We start from the raw sequence: 12983 nt of genomic DNA, 5'->3' as shown, positions 1-12983 counted from the left end.
ATGACCAGTCTTCTGCCAAACTCGCGTTTAAATTTAGACGCGCGTAATATTACGTAACAGAACACGATATTTTCCATTTTACATGAATGATAACTCAATTGAGTGTGGCAAAATGAAATCGAAAAGAACTTCGGAGGTCTAGAGTTTACAGGAACCCATAATTCATTCCTTTATCAAGAAACGTGACGAAGTAACAAATACTATAGTAAATAATAAGTGTAATAGTGAAAGTAACTGTAATTGTAACAGAGTATTTTGTAACTGTACAATGATAATCAACTTGACTGACAAATTGAGGAAAGATCTCACAAATGTTCTTGAAAAATATAATACAGACGAATATCATCAAGATAATCAATGTCATCAATTTCACAGTGCTCGAAGTGCCACATTACAATACGCATTGTCTTGTAAAAAAGGCAATGACAAGCTGCCAACATATCTTGTCAAAATACAAATCTTTGCACATAGGGTAGGTAAATTTATTAGTTTATTTCTTCATAAACAACATGACGTCAAAGACCTGTCAATCGAATCTAGACGTCCCGTTATAAAATAAAATCCTACATTTCTATAGGTGTGTTTCCATATATCTTTACTTTATAAAATGATATCTTAATACAAGGAACCTATACATATCAAAACATTTTGCTGCAAGGCTATATATTCAATCACCAACTCAGCCTTAGCCAATAACAGGGTCTATATCCTTGATGAAGAATTTTACATTGTAGTCCTTTTTCTTAATGTCACATGTAAAGTTATACATTTGTTTAGACCACAACAGGCATGGACATGATCTGTGCCATTCCTCATTGATACCACGTGTTCCCCCTGCTCTATGATTATGGAAGTAAATATATATATATATATATATATATATATATATCATCGTATACAGAAGTAGATCTCTAACATAAAGTGAACCTAGACGGAGATAAACGTTCACATTCAACCAAACTTATTTATATATTCCGGTGAAATACAGACGCAATTTCACTATTACTGTGTGGGGCTGCTCTGTGTCATTTGACATGAATTACGCTGTCAGTGTGTAGTAGGTTATATCGGATATCAAGCCAGGTTTGTACAAAGATAATCTTGCCTCAGTTGACAAAAAAATATGAGGAGTACATACTCCAGCAAGCACATAACTTTTGTGAATGTGTTTCAAAGGAAACTCATACTATGAAAATGTGTACACATGTTCCATGAAAGAAAAATAAGAAACATAGGATGACATGTAAATATAATAATCTGTCAATACAAATCTTATAATATGGACAAAGAATATCAGTTTCTTTCATGAAAGTGTACTTACACAATCACTTTACCACTCTTACAAAGAACGGTTCGCACACTGTGAGATGTTATGACAGGTAAGCCGACAAGAAAACATAGAAGAATAGGGGTAAAGCTGAGAAACGTGTAAAGTAATTACAACTGACACATGGCACCGCAGAAATGTAAACGGACTCACGAATCTTTGGCTGCTGAAGTGTGATATTAGAAATAGATTGATAATGTCCAATGAAAACGTTACACAGATACATGGATAAAAACGCTTGCTTCCACAGACACAGCTATAGAGAAATTAAAGTTGTAAGGCACTATGTATAACACGTTAGAAAAATAACTAAACATTAAGACATAGAAAAATACGATGGAAAGACAGAAAATCTGTTGTGAATATGTGTAATTACTTCTGCCAGAAGCGAGATAGAGGCCGCTTTTGTCTGCTCTGAGATCCATTGTCTGACTTCTTCATGACTACCATAATCTCTTTCAGAACTGACTTTGAGGCAGAGCGAATGTACATGTGCTTGCCAGGGAGTAGGATCTTCTGGAATCGTGCGCTTGGAATTATCTCCTTCTTCCAGTCATCTAGGAGGTTTGGGGGAATGAAGTCATCATCCTTGCCTCCTAACACGGTTAGGCTGCCATGGAGCTTATCCTTGTGGACATGGCGATACTTCTTACACATGAGAATGGCAGCTTCAATGCTTGGAATAAGTGCATTTCTCCGACGAACATTACTCAGTGTGGAAGGCTCGAAGAAACTGAACTTGAAGTTGGAGCCGTTTGCCGCCTGAGGTCTCGATGAATCCATATGGCTGTTGACGATGCGCTGCATCTTGCGATAGGTGTGACCATTTTGCTTCAGATCCTCCGGACGGGGATATTCCAGAGTTGGTGAGAACCACGAACTGATGAAGAGGTGGGTGGGAGGGAGGTTGTAGTTATCTCTGAGGTAATGCGCCATTTCAAAAGCAATGAGTCCACCGATACTATGTCCAAAGAATACAAAGCGACCTCGAATGAGGGTCGGCAAAATCTCTTCTGCAAGCTTCGTGACGATTTCTTCAAGATTCTGAAGTGGCTTCTCTTGTTCTCTACGTTCCCATCCAGGCATTTGAACTGTGATCATCTGGATGTTTCGGTCAGCTAGGTGATACCTCCATGTGGAGAACATAGTCGGACCTTCACCAACAGAGGGGAAGCATATCAGTTGTGCTGATGGTTTATCCAAGTTCTCATCTATATCAATCCAAAAACCATCCCGTGGACCACGAGTCGGACTAATTGTTGTATCTTCCTCCCCACTCATCTCATCAGACATGATGCGTGCGTAGATGATCGCTGCCAGACGTTTGAAAGTCAGCGTTTCATTCAGAAACGTTATTGCACTCAGGGTGACGCCGAATTGGTCATGGATGAAATTGCTCAAGTCTGAAGACAGGTGAGAGTCGAGTCCGAGAGACATGAGTGTCGTTTCTGGAGAAATTTCCCCGCTGTAACCAAGCGTATTGGACAAACTTGCAGCCAGAGAAGTCATGATCAGGGACTTGGATTCGTCCGGATTTTTCTGCCTGATTTGCCTATGGCTGTCACTTTCCATGTATTGAGTGTTCGCCTCAGGTGGTAACACTGACTTCATGATGGAGAATGAACCTCCGGGGTCGGAAAAGTGACATGAGGTCAATACATGCAATGCTTTTGCATATTGTAACCTGTCAAAGAAACCTGCTACTCCAACGACAGTGTGATCAGAGGAGAGGATGCCTTCCAAAACGTTGAAGATTTCTGAAGGGGATATACTGGCAAGACCCAAATTCTCCCACTCCTCTATTAGACCTTCCCTCGCTGCGAATCCCTCGGAACCGATCACACCAGGTAGCAGTGCTGTTGCGGGCAGCCCTAGGTTTCGTCTCATCGTGCAGAGCGACGAAAGAAACCTGTTAGCAGCACTGTAGTTCCCTTGCCCTCTGTTGCCGATCATCTCTGCCACTGAAGACACCATTACAAAGTACTTTAGTGGAAAGTTGAGCTTTGTGGTCAGCTGATGAAGGAGCAACGCACCATACCCTTTGGACATCATGACAATATCCCAGGTTTCCCTAGTCAGATTATGCAGATAGGCGTCTCTGTATACTGTTGCTGAATGAAAGATTCCCTCGAGTTGGTGGTCTCTGTCATCTTTGATAGCTAGTAGCGCCGTTTCAACGTTATGAGGCGAGCCAATGTCAACTGTCATGTGTGTGATTTCGACCCCAATGCCCCGAAGTACTTCGAATCGTCTACACGTTTCTTCAGGCGGATTATTACGGGACATAACGTAGATGTGACGCGCCCCGCAGCGAGCAAGCCACTCAACTATCGAGAGACCAAATCCTTTTGACGCACCTGTCACGAGGTAAGATGCTTCTGAATTGGCAGTGAATGGGGTGGATTCGATTTCTAGAGAAGCCGGAATCGTGCTTTTGTCCATATGGACGGTGACATTCTCTATTGAAGCAGGCACCTGAGACAATGCGGAAATAGGAGAGGACATGCATGTCGAGTGCATATGTGGGTTACAGCTTTCCGGAGTGTCGAACAGGCGGAGAAGAGTACAAATTGCATCCTCAAATCCATCCAGCTGCCCAAGGTGATTGTCACAAACAACAAAATAAGAGTTGGAAGGAACGAGAGTTGTCTTTACCACGCTTGAAGTATGTTCCCCTATCTGAATAATCGTTCCAAATCGACGGAGCTTAACTGCAAGTGTGGTAAGGGTTCTCCTATCCACGGGACTTTCACCAGAGAGTACGAGTACGTCAGCTGACAGACTACTGATATGAACATCAAGATTATCATCGGACACTTGCATGATATTTTCATCCGCCAGGAACCTTGACTGTTCTGAAGTTACCCGATCCGAGCTTGAGTATACGTACACCTTAGCCCCATTCTCTAGAGCCATTTTTATTGCCGCAAGGCCAACATGATCATGTTCAGACCCAATGCACACAATAGCCGTGCTCTTTGCTATCGACTTCAGAGCATTTTGAAGAGCAAGAAAACAAGCGAAGTATTCCTTGACAATGTTGACAGCTCTGACAGGGGTGATATTGGCAGGTACGGGAATCATTTCTGATGCTCTTGCACTTATGGTGAATGGCAGGTACTCCCCTGTGCGAAATCCGATCACGGTTCGACTTTGTCCATATCCATTGCTTTCGTTGCTTCTTGTTGTTTCTCCTGCGAATAGGTACCCGCATTTGATTGGATCCTGCTCAAGCTGTTGGACACAAAATGCCAAGACATTAACAAGGATATCGCTGTCATGCGCATCGTCGTGATGTACTTCTATTTGTTCAACAATCAAGCGCTTCTTACTCATCGTTTTGTTCAAGTTGATGCGGCATCTATTTGGTTTTACAGGAGATGTGAAGCTAGACATGGACCTAACTTCCACTCGTTGTGCGTACACGTCGAATGCAAACCCTGTGCCGGTGGTGTGATCATGATCCTCTTGTTTTCGTCGTAATGCTACATTGTTTTCCGCAAATGTCGGTGTTTTCATGAATTGAGAAAGCCACAGACCAGCTTCTGTATAGTCTTGTGAAGAAGGTAGATCTACAGTTATGACGTTGAATTCTGGATCTTCATGCATTATCGTCAGGACCAGAGACGAAGTAGGGGCCATCAGAGGTTGAATTTGATCACCCTCAATCACGAAATTGGCACCACGGGTGACAATCCAACATCGAGGTTTTCTTCCCGTAAATTGTGATGCTATAAGACGATATAGACTAATAGGTCCTAGTGCTGAAACTTGTTGTGCATCTGAGAATTGGTCTTTCCCGATGAAATCGATGTTGTCATACTGCTGGACATCGAGAGCTGCAAGTATGATAACATGGTTAAGTTCTTCCAGTGTTTGCAACACATCTCCAAAACCTCGCTCCAGGTCATCTGAATTCCATGGATCAAAGACTGTTATCGTATCAGCCCCCAAACATTTGATTAGCTCGGAGTGCAGATCTAACGTGTCTTTCACAATAAGAACTGACCCAGAGACACCAGTCTTGGCTTCTTTTGCTGAAGGTTGAGTTGTTGATTCGGTACTCTCCTCCGCGGAAGAACCAAGAATTGGCAACCACTCCCTACTCCAGAGCTGGACCTTTTCCACTTGCTCATTGTTCACCGTTTCAAACGACATGTTATGAACACGGGTAAACACTTGCTTGGTAGCTGCGTCAGCTAAAACAGCATCCCCGTATATGACGCCATCTACATCAAACATACTGATGTGCATTATCATTCTGGTTGGAGCACTGCCCATGACATGCATCTTTTTTACTCCATGCGGAACCTGAAAATGGACTCTCCGCGCCTTTTCTTTCTGGCGGAATATTTCAGAACCTCCAAATGCTTGGAAGATGCAGTCGAAGAGAGCAGGATGGAAACTGAAGTGTTTACAGTCCAGCAAGATGGCTTTTGGCACAGAAATGTGGGCGACAGCTTCCATGTAGTCTTGATTAAAGGAGATATTGTCAATGCCTCTGAAAGCCTCGCCTAGCTGAAAACCATGTTCCCAGAGCTTGTCGTAGAATTCAGCGTGATCAACCTTGTGAGGGTACTTTCTCTTGATGGTGTCAGGTGACAGCCGCACAAACTTAGAGACTTCTTGCAAAGGTTGGATGGAATTGCAGGCACCACTTGAAAGGTCTACTTCTGCCAAGCTGTTCAAATTCCACGCATTTGCAGTATGATTGAAGCTTCGCAATGTGAAGAATGCTTTTTTCATTCCCGTTTCCAGACTGATTTCTATTGGCTGTTGGTCTGGAGCGAAGATGAATTTCTCAAATTTCACATGCTTAAATGTGATTAGATCAATGTCAGGATAGATCTCTTTAGTGGCCGCCAGCATAGTTTCTACGTAAGCTGCTGCTGGAACAATGACAGCTCCTTGGAGCTTGTGATCACGGAGCCACGGCTGTGACTCTTGAGAATACTTTGAACGCCAGACGTTCGGGGACGTTTCATTGCTGAAGTGTGATACAAGCAGACGCTTTCCAAGCAGAGGGTGATGTTTAACAGGAAACAGAAAAGTCTTCTCCGCTTTCTGTGTTATACCTGAACACAACACATGCTGCCATGGATATGTTGGAAGTGATACCACCTCGTAGGGCGGATCTTGAAAGAGATGAATGTGTTCAATCGGGTAGCCTTCAACATGTAGTCTCGAGATCGAACGCAAAAGATTGAGCATATCATTCGCATGTGTGTTGGTATCGGCAGGTCTTTGTAGGGTTCCCGAAACTACCACGTTACTGTTGCTGGCAGATGATCTGACTGTGTCCTTAATGGAGGAAGATAAGACTGGATGGGGGCCGATCTCTAGGAAGCAGTTATAACCATCAAGCAGAAGCTTCTCAATGGCAGCCTTAAATCTCACAGGTGACCTGATATTTTTCCACCAATATGACCCACTGCTGACATCGTTCTGATCCAAGTACTTGGTTGTGACAGTGGACAAAAAGGGAACATTCGGTGCATTCATGAGATTATGCCTCCCCGAAGAGGAGTTGAGATACTTCACTTTTGCTAGGAAAGGCTTGTGTATCTCTTCTTGCTGGTAGCTGTGAAATGCGTTGTTTACTTTTAGCTTTATGCACCGTATTCCTTCTTCACAAAGATCTTCCGTAAACCCATCAAGAGCCGTTGTGTTTCCTGACAAGACTATCTGCCTCGGACCGTTAATCGCTGCTACATCGATTTCATTTCCGCATCTACTGTTTTTTAGGCGTTCTTCAATTTCAGTAACGTCATGCAAGATGGCCACCATGGTCCCTTTTCCGCTCGTTTTCTTCAGCTGACAACCTCTGGCGTAGATAAGACGGACTGCTTCTTCAAGAGTCAAGTGGCCAGCGGCATGGGCTGCGGCCACCTCACCGACGCTGTGACCCACGATTGCGTCTGGAGTAATTCCTCGGGAACGGAAGAACTCGGTAAGACCAATTTGAACAGCACACAGACAGGGTTGTGCAATGTCTGTAGATATAATGTAAAACAATTGCATTTTTACCATTACAAAACACGTGTTGTACCTTCAAATGGGAGTAGAATTAGTAAGATAACTCTAATAGCTGGTGACAAAAAAAAACAACAACTGAGGCATCCAATCACTACCTTAAAAAGCGGCAAGCAATGCATGATGGGGAACAACTTTGCAATTCTTTTTGTTGTTTCTTTTTTGTCACATCTTCGTTCTTGTGAATATTGCCGCTGTCAATCTATTGTACATAACCACATTAACGTCAATAACTTGACATACAAAACTACCCATCTGCGTCTGAAATGAGAAAACATGTCATGCTTTGCCGAATAGTAATGAATGTTTGTAAAACAAACGAGCAAATGTTTGATAAAAGCAGTCAAACCTGTCCTTTCCTCCTCCCATTTTCTATTACCATTTCTCTATGCAGGTCACTCTTCACTTCTTCTTCTTTTTTTCGTTATATGCATTAGTATATGGGCTCCAAAACTAAACTCTATAGAAACTTCTGTATTATTCATTGTTTCGCGTATATATTTTTTTTTTACCACACTGTTAATGCCATAGAGACAAAATTACTTTGTAAAGTTTATATTGCAGAGTGTCTAACTGATATTGTGAATATGTATAAGGTCATGTGCCATGATATTGCAGGAACCTAGAAAATCAATACAGCATAATATATATATATATATATATATATATATATATATATATATACATTGCATTGATCTTGATATGACCATGCATCTCAAAACTAACAAAACGTCATAAACCCTTATTTTACACGAGGACTTTAAAAAAGAAGGTGAAATGGGTCAAACCAGTCAATATTGAGTTTTTCATATTTTTAGAAAGAGCAAATCTCCCCTTATACTATTCTAATGTTTGAGATTTGAGAGTTTGAGAATTTTACTTTAAGCAGTCTTTTGAAAGATATTTTTGTAGAACGGTGTAATCAAATATGTCTTATAGACCCCTTTTATATCTTAGGAATTCAAATTCAAATTCAAATTCAAACTTTATTTTCACTTTCTTTCTTCAACAGAATGTATAAGAAACAACATCATGAACTTGACATGCGACTCGTTGTAAATATATATAACCAGACAGGATTAACAACATATTCTTGTCTACATGATCAGTAAAAATAAAGATACATACACTCTATATACACACTGAGGAGAAAAAAAGTGGAAGGTACCCACTCAAAAGACTAAGCTTGTAACATGTGGATACCTCTGAGGGCAAGGGGGAAAATGGGGTGAAAACTTACAACTACAAGAGTGCGGGAAACTGGGGAAGCGGGGAATAGAGAAAAAAAAACAACAAACAGGGAAAAGAGGAAGAGAGAGAGAGAGAGAGAAACCAAAAATTTGTTGATGCATATACCAAGGGCGAAAGCCCTTTTCACACTCTCCAATTCACGTCTGATAATTTTTAAAATGATACAACTCGCATGAAAGTTAGAATTAGTCACGGATAGATGTGTTTGAAATAACAGAGCATGCTTAATTTTACCTTACTCTGATAATCCATTTATTGCTGTTACAATGAAGCTTTACATCTCTTTTTTGGTCTCATCCATTGCACATAGTCACGGCTAGGTAAGATTAAGCACTCAAATATACCGTATACTTCAAAGCCTCTTCTCTCATTAAACACCTTTATACAGAGTATGTGCTTTTTTCTTATATTCAGATAGGTTAGGAAAATTCATTCGAATTGAGTTATACACTACCTTAAAGGACAAGTTCACCTTCGTTGACATTTGGGTTGACTGAATGCAGCAATATTAGTAGAACACATCAGGGAAAGTTTGAGGAAAATCCAACAATCCGTTCAAAAGTTATGAATTTTTAAAGTTTCTGCTCAGTTATGTCTGGATGAGAAGATTACTATAGCTGTGATGTCACATGAGTACAACGGTATAAAGAAAGTATAAAGAAAATTCACCTTATTTTCACTTTTCTCGCATAACAAACGAACACTCGACTTCTCTCTTTCAGAAGGCAAGGGGAATAATATTATCCTTAACATACATCAGTAACAAGTCCAAGAAATGTGCACTGTATTCAAAAAGTAAAATTTTGTGAAATTTGTGTAATTGCGCAGATACTTTAAAAATTCGTAACTTTTGAACGGATTGTCGGATTTTCCTCAAAATTTCACTGATGTGTTCTACTAATATTGTTGCATTCACTCAATCTACATGTACATGAAGGTGAACTTGTCCTTTAAAGGTTAGAGTCTGCTCTTTTAGAATCTGCCCTTAACTGGAATAATAATATTTAAAATAATATGTAAAACGTAAAGAAATGAAAATAATAGAATGAGATGAAGTTTTATTATTTGGATAATAAGGTATGTTTTGAAATGAAATACATGTATTGCATATTTTAATTCGTTTGTATATAAATGTATCTTTGGTCAATTTGTTTGTGAGTACGCAACTGTAACTGAGTGTGTGTGTTGTTTTTTTTTTACAATGTATGATGTATTTACATGTTTTTCTGTATTGTCCTTTGTCTTTGCCTTGTGCCTCCTGTTTAATCCAGGAGACAACCTAGGCCTTTCATGTTTTATTGATATAATAAAGAATGCTGAACAACATGCATGACGCCTTTTTGGTGGTTTTGTGCTATGGTTACAGTTCGTTATTTCGAAGGTTCTGTAATTCCGAAGGTTCTTTTAGTCCGAAGATTCGTCATTCCGAAGGTTCGTTATTCCGAAGATTCGTTATTCCAAAGGTTCGTTAATCCGAAAATGAAATAAGGTTTTCTTATTCCGAAGGTTCATTAATCCGGAAATGAAATAAGGTTTGTTATTCCGAAGGCTCGTTAATCCGAAGTAAAACAAAGTTCGTTATTGCGAAGGTTCGTTACGCATCCTATTTCATTATTGCTTTTTAGTGGGACCCTCCATTTCCATTCTAGTCTTGTATTATGTATATGTATATACCTTAGAAACCTGTTATTACCAGTGACCACTTGTACGTTTTCTTTGAAATTGTTACAAATATATTCTGTAAATGTATCGTATATAATTTTCCCTGTTTATTCAATGGAAATGGAAATAAAATGGAATTGAATTGAATTATCGGATTATCGACCTTCGGAATAACGAATCCTATTTCATTTTCAGATAAACGAGCTTTCGGAATAGCAAACCTATTTCATTTTCGGATTAACGAACCCTTTTTTACTTTCGGATTAACGAACCTCTAGGAATAGGGAATTTGTGTGTTTCGGATTAACAAACCTTCGGAAAAACGAACCTTCGAAATAACGAACAGCACCCGTATATATATACACATATATATATATATATATATATATACGCACTCCGTTCAACCCAACCCCCCCCCAAAAAAAACAACAACAACAACAACAACAACAACAAAACGAAATAATAATAAAAAACAGGAAACTTTTACATTTTTCGTCGACACATTTCCCATCCTCTTTTTTAATGCGACATTATGGAGCATCGATATTGGCACAAGCAACATGATCTCTAGATTCATTTCTTTTGTCATGAGCTGATGTTCTCCTTTTAACGAACTGAGGCATGTGAAATGGTGAATGTTAAAATTTAAAAAAAATGAATTTCAGAATTTTTTTAAATTTTCCCACCTTTCCATGAATAGAATGCTGTTGAAGAATATACCCAAAAATATTAAAAGTATGTTTATGTGATTAATGAAATTAATGAATTAGGGAAATTAATTCTTTTACACATGTTTCAACACAGTTCTTTTTAATATCAGAGATATACCGCGGTGTATTTAACAGATAGATAATAAAGAGTCTTTTTCTAAAATAATGTTGCAATTATACAGGTTCTTGTGATATTTTGTGGGTTGAAGAAAACAAATCCAATTTTGATCAATTGTGTCTTCAGTTGAATTTCAACGCTTCCTTTCCATTTATTTCTTTATCTACAAAATCTGATCTGGTTGATCTTACCAGTTTCCTCCATTTTCTTCTGGTCGTCTTCAAGGGTCAGCATGTGCACCAGTGACCACTTTGCTCCACATTTAGTCAGAATTTTGTCGATGTTCTGTTGTCAGAAAAATATGAATACAGGTAGGTTAAACAAACTGTTGAACCGTGCAACAATTCGAATCTGTTGACAAGATTTTTTAAGCAAAACAATTTTTCTACATTATGCTATTGGTAATACCGTGAATCATGGATAAGTAAAAATGAATTCACAAATACCTTGATGACGTCGCTGAACCCCGAGTCATCTGTCATCAGACGTCGAGCCATGCCCCACCACTGAGATCCCATGCCTGAGTAGACAAAAACCAGCCGCTGAACGGAAAGATGTCCATCTCTCGCACGTCCTTCAGTGATAGCAGTGGTGGCATCAGCATCTTGACTGAGCTTTAGCTGAATCTGCTTTTTGGCATCTCTTGGTGAAGTTGCGATGATGCACATACGGTGCTCAAGATGTGTAGAGCGCACACCCGCAGTGTACAAGGCGTTTTTGTAGAGCACCTCATCGTCTCCTACAACTTCAGTCAAGAAGTTCTCCCAGTCCCGGAGATAACTCCTGAGTGCATCCTTGGTGGCTGCTGAAAGGAACAAGATCGCTGGGGTTTCTGTCACTCGGCCTCTGTAGGAGTATTGACGTTTCTCGTAACCTTCCATGACAACATGGGCGTTAGCACCTCCGAAGCCAAACGAGCTGCAGCCGACCAAACGTTTAGCTCCTTCTGGCCATGCTGTCAGTTCCGTCGGCACACGAATGTTGAGATTAACGTAGTCGACGTTGTCGTTCCAGGATACGAAGTGAACCTGTTTGGGAATCTGTTCGTGTTGCAAGCACAGAGCGAGCTTGATGACACCAGCGATTCCTGCTGCGGCCTCTGTGTGCCCATAATTTGTCTTTACAGAACTAACGTACAGAGGATACTGGTCAGGCGACCGCTTCAACCCCATAACTTCGCCTATCGCATTAGCTTCGATCGTGTCTCCAACCCTAGTGCCTGTGCCATGTGCTTCAAGAAGAGTCACGTCAGCTGGATGGACTCTAGCGTCATCATATGCCTTTTCAAGAAGCTTAACCTGCGCATCGTAGTTTGGACGTGCAATGCCCGATGTGCGACCATCGTTGCTCAATGCGCCCCCACGAATGACCGCATAGATCCTGTCTTCATCCTCGATGGCACGCTGTAGAGGCTTGAGAACAATGGCGCCCACACCTTCCCCCCGAGAGAATCCATCAGCTGACTTGTCGAAGGTCTTGCTCTTGCCGTCATGTGAAACTACGTCACCTTGACAAAAGCCAACACTTGTCATTGGGCCTAGACTGAGGTTCACGCCACCAGCAACGGCCATGTCACATTGACCCTTTCGTAACCCGTCACACGCAAGAAGAATAGAGTACATGGATGAGGAGCAAGCGGTATTTACCGACAGGCTAGGCCCATGAAAGTCATACTCGTATGAAATCCGGTTGGATATCATACATGAATTTGTGCCCGTATTTGTATAAGAGTTAATGTTGTCACTTGGAAGTGATACGAGGATGGCATACTCAGTCGCAGTCACACCCATGTACACACCTGTGTTTGATCCGCGCACAGACTGGGCGGGGATTCCTGCATCTTGCAAGGTCTCCCAGACTACCTCAAGCAGAAGCCTGATCT

General features: G+C 40.8%; 1 protein-coding gene across 1 annotated transcript in view; it reads right to left on the bottom strand.

Annotated features, from left to right (window-relative positions):
• Positions 1 to 1699: 1699 nt before the first annotated feature.
• LOC139734241 (phenolphthiocerol/phthiocerol polyketide synthase subunit C-like) overlaps positions 1700 to 12983 on the bottom strand; it is a 13910-nt gene continuing 2626 nt past the window's right edge. Inside the window, exons 2-4 of the mRNA XM_071645038.1 lie at positions 11548 to 12983; positions 11293 to 11386; positions 1700 to 7320 (exon numbers count right to left, since the gene is read on the bottom strand). The exon at positions 11548 to 12983 is cut by the window's right edge and continues 24 nt beyond it. Coding sequence (XP_071501139.1) covers positions 1700 to 7320; positions 11293 to 11386; positions 11548 to 12983 — 7151 coding nt within the window. The remainder of the gene's footprint in view (positions 7321 to 11292; positions 11387 to 11547) is intronic.

The sequence above is a fragment of the Diadema antillarum genome, unplaced genomic scaffold (genome assembly GCF_040938485.1).
Source record: "Diadema antillarum isolate AM-2024a unplaced genomic scaffold, OU_Dant_1.0 seq00000515_RagTag, whole genome shotgun sequence".
In the NCBI taxonomy this organism is placed as follows: domain Eukaryota; kingdom Metazoa; phylum Echinodermata; class Echinoidea; order Diadematoida; family Diadematidae; genus Diadema; species Diadema antillarum.
The sequence above is the reverse complement of the archived record's forward strand: the minus strand, read 5'-3'. Positions and strand labels throughout refer to the sequence as shown.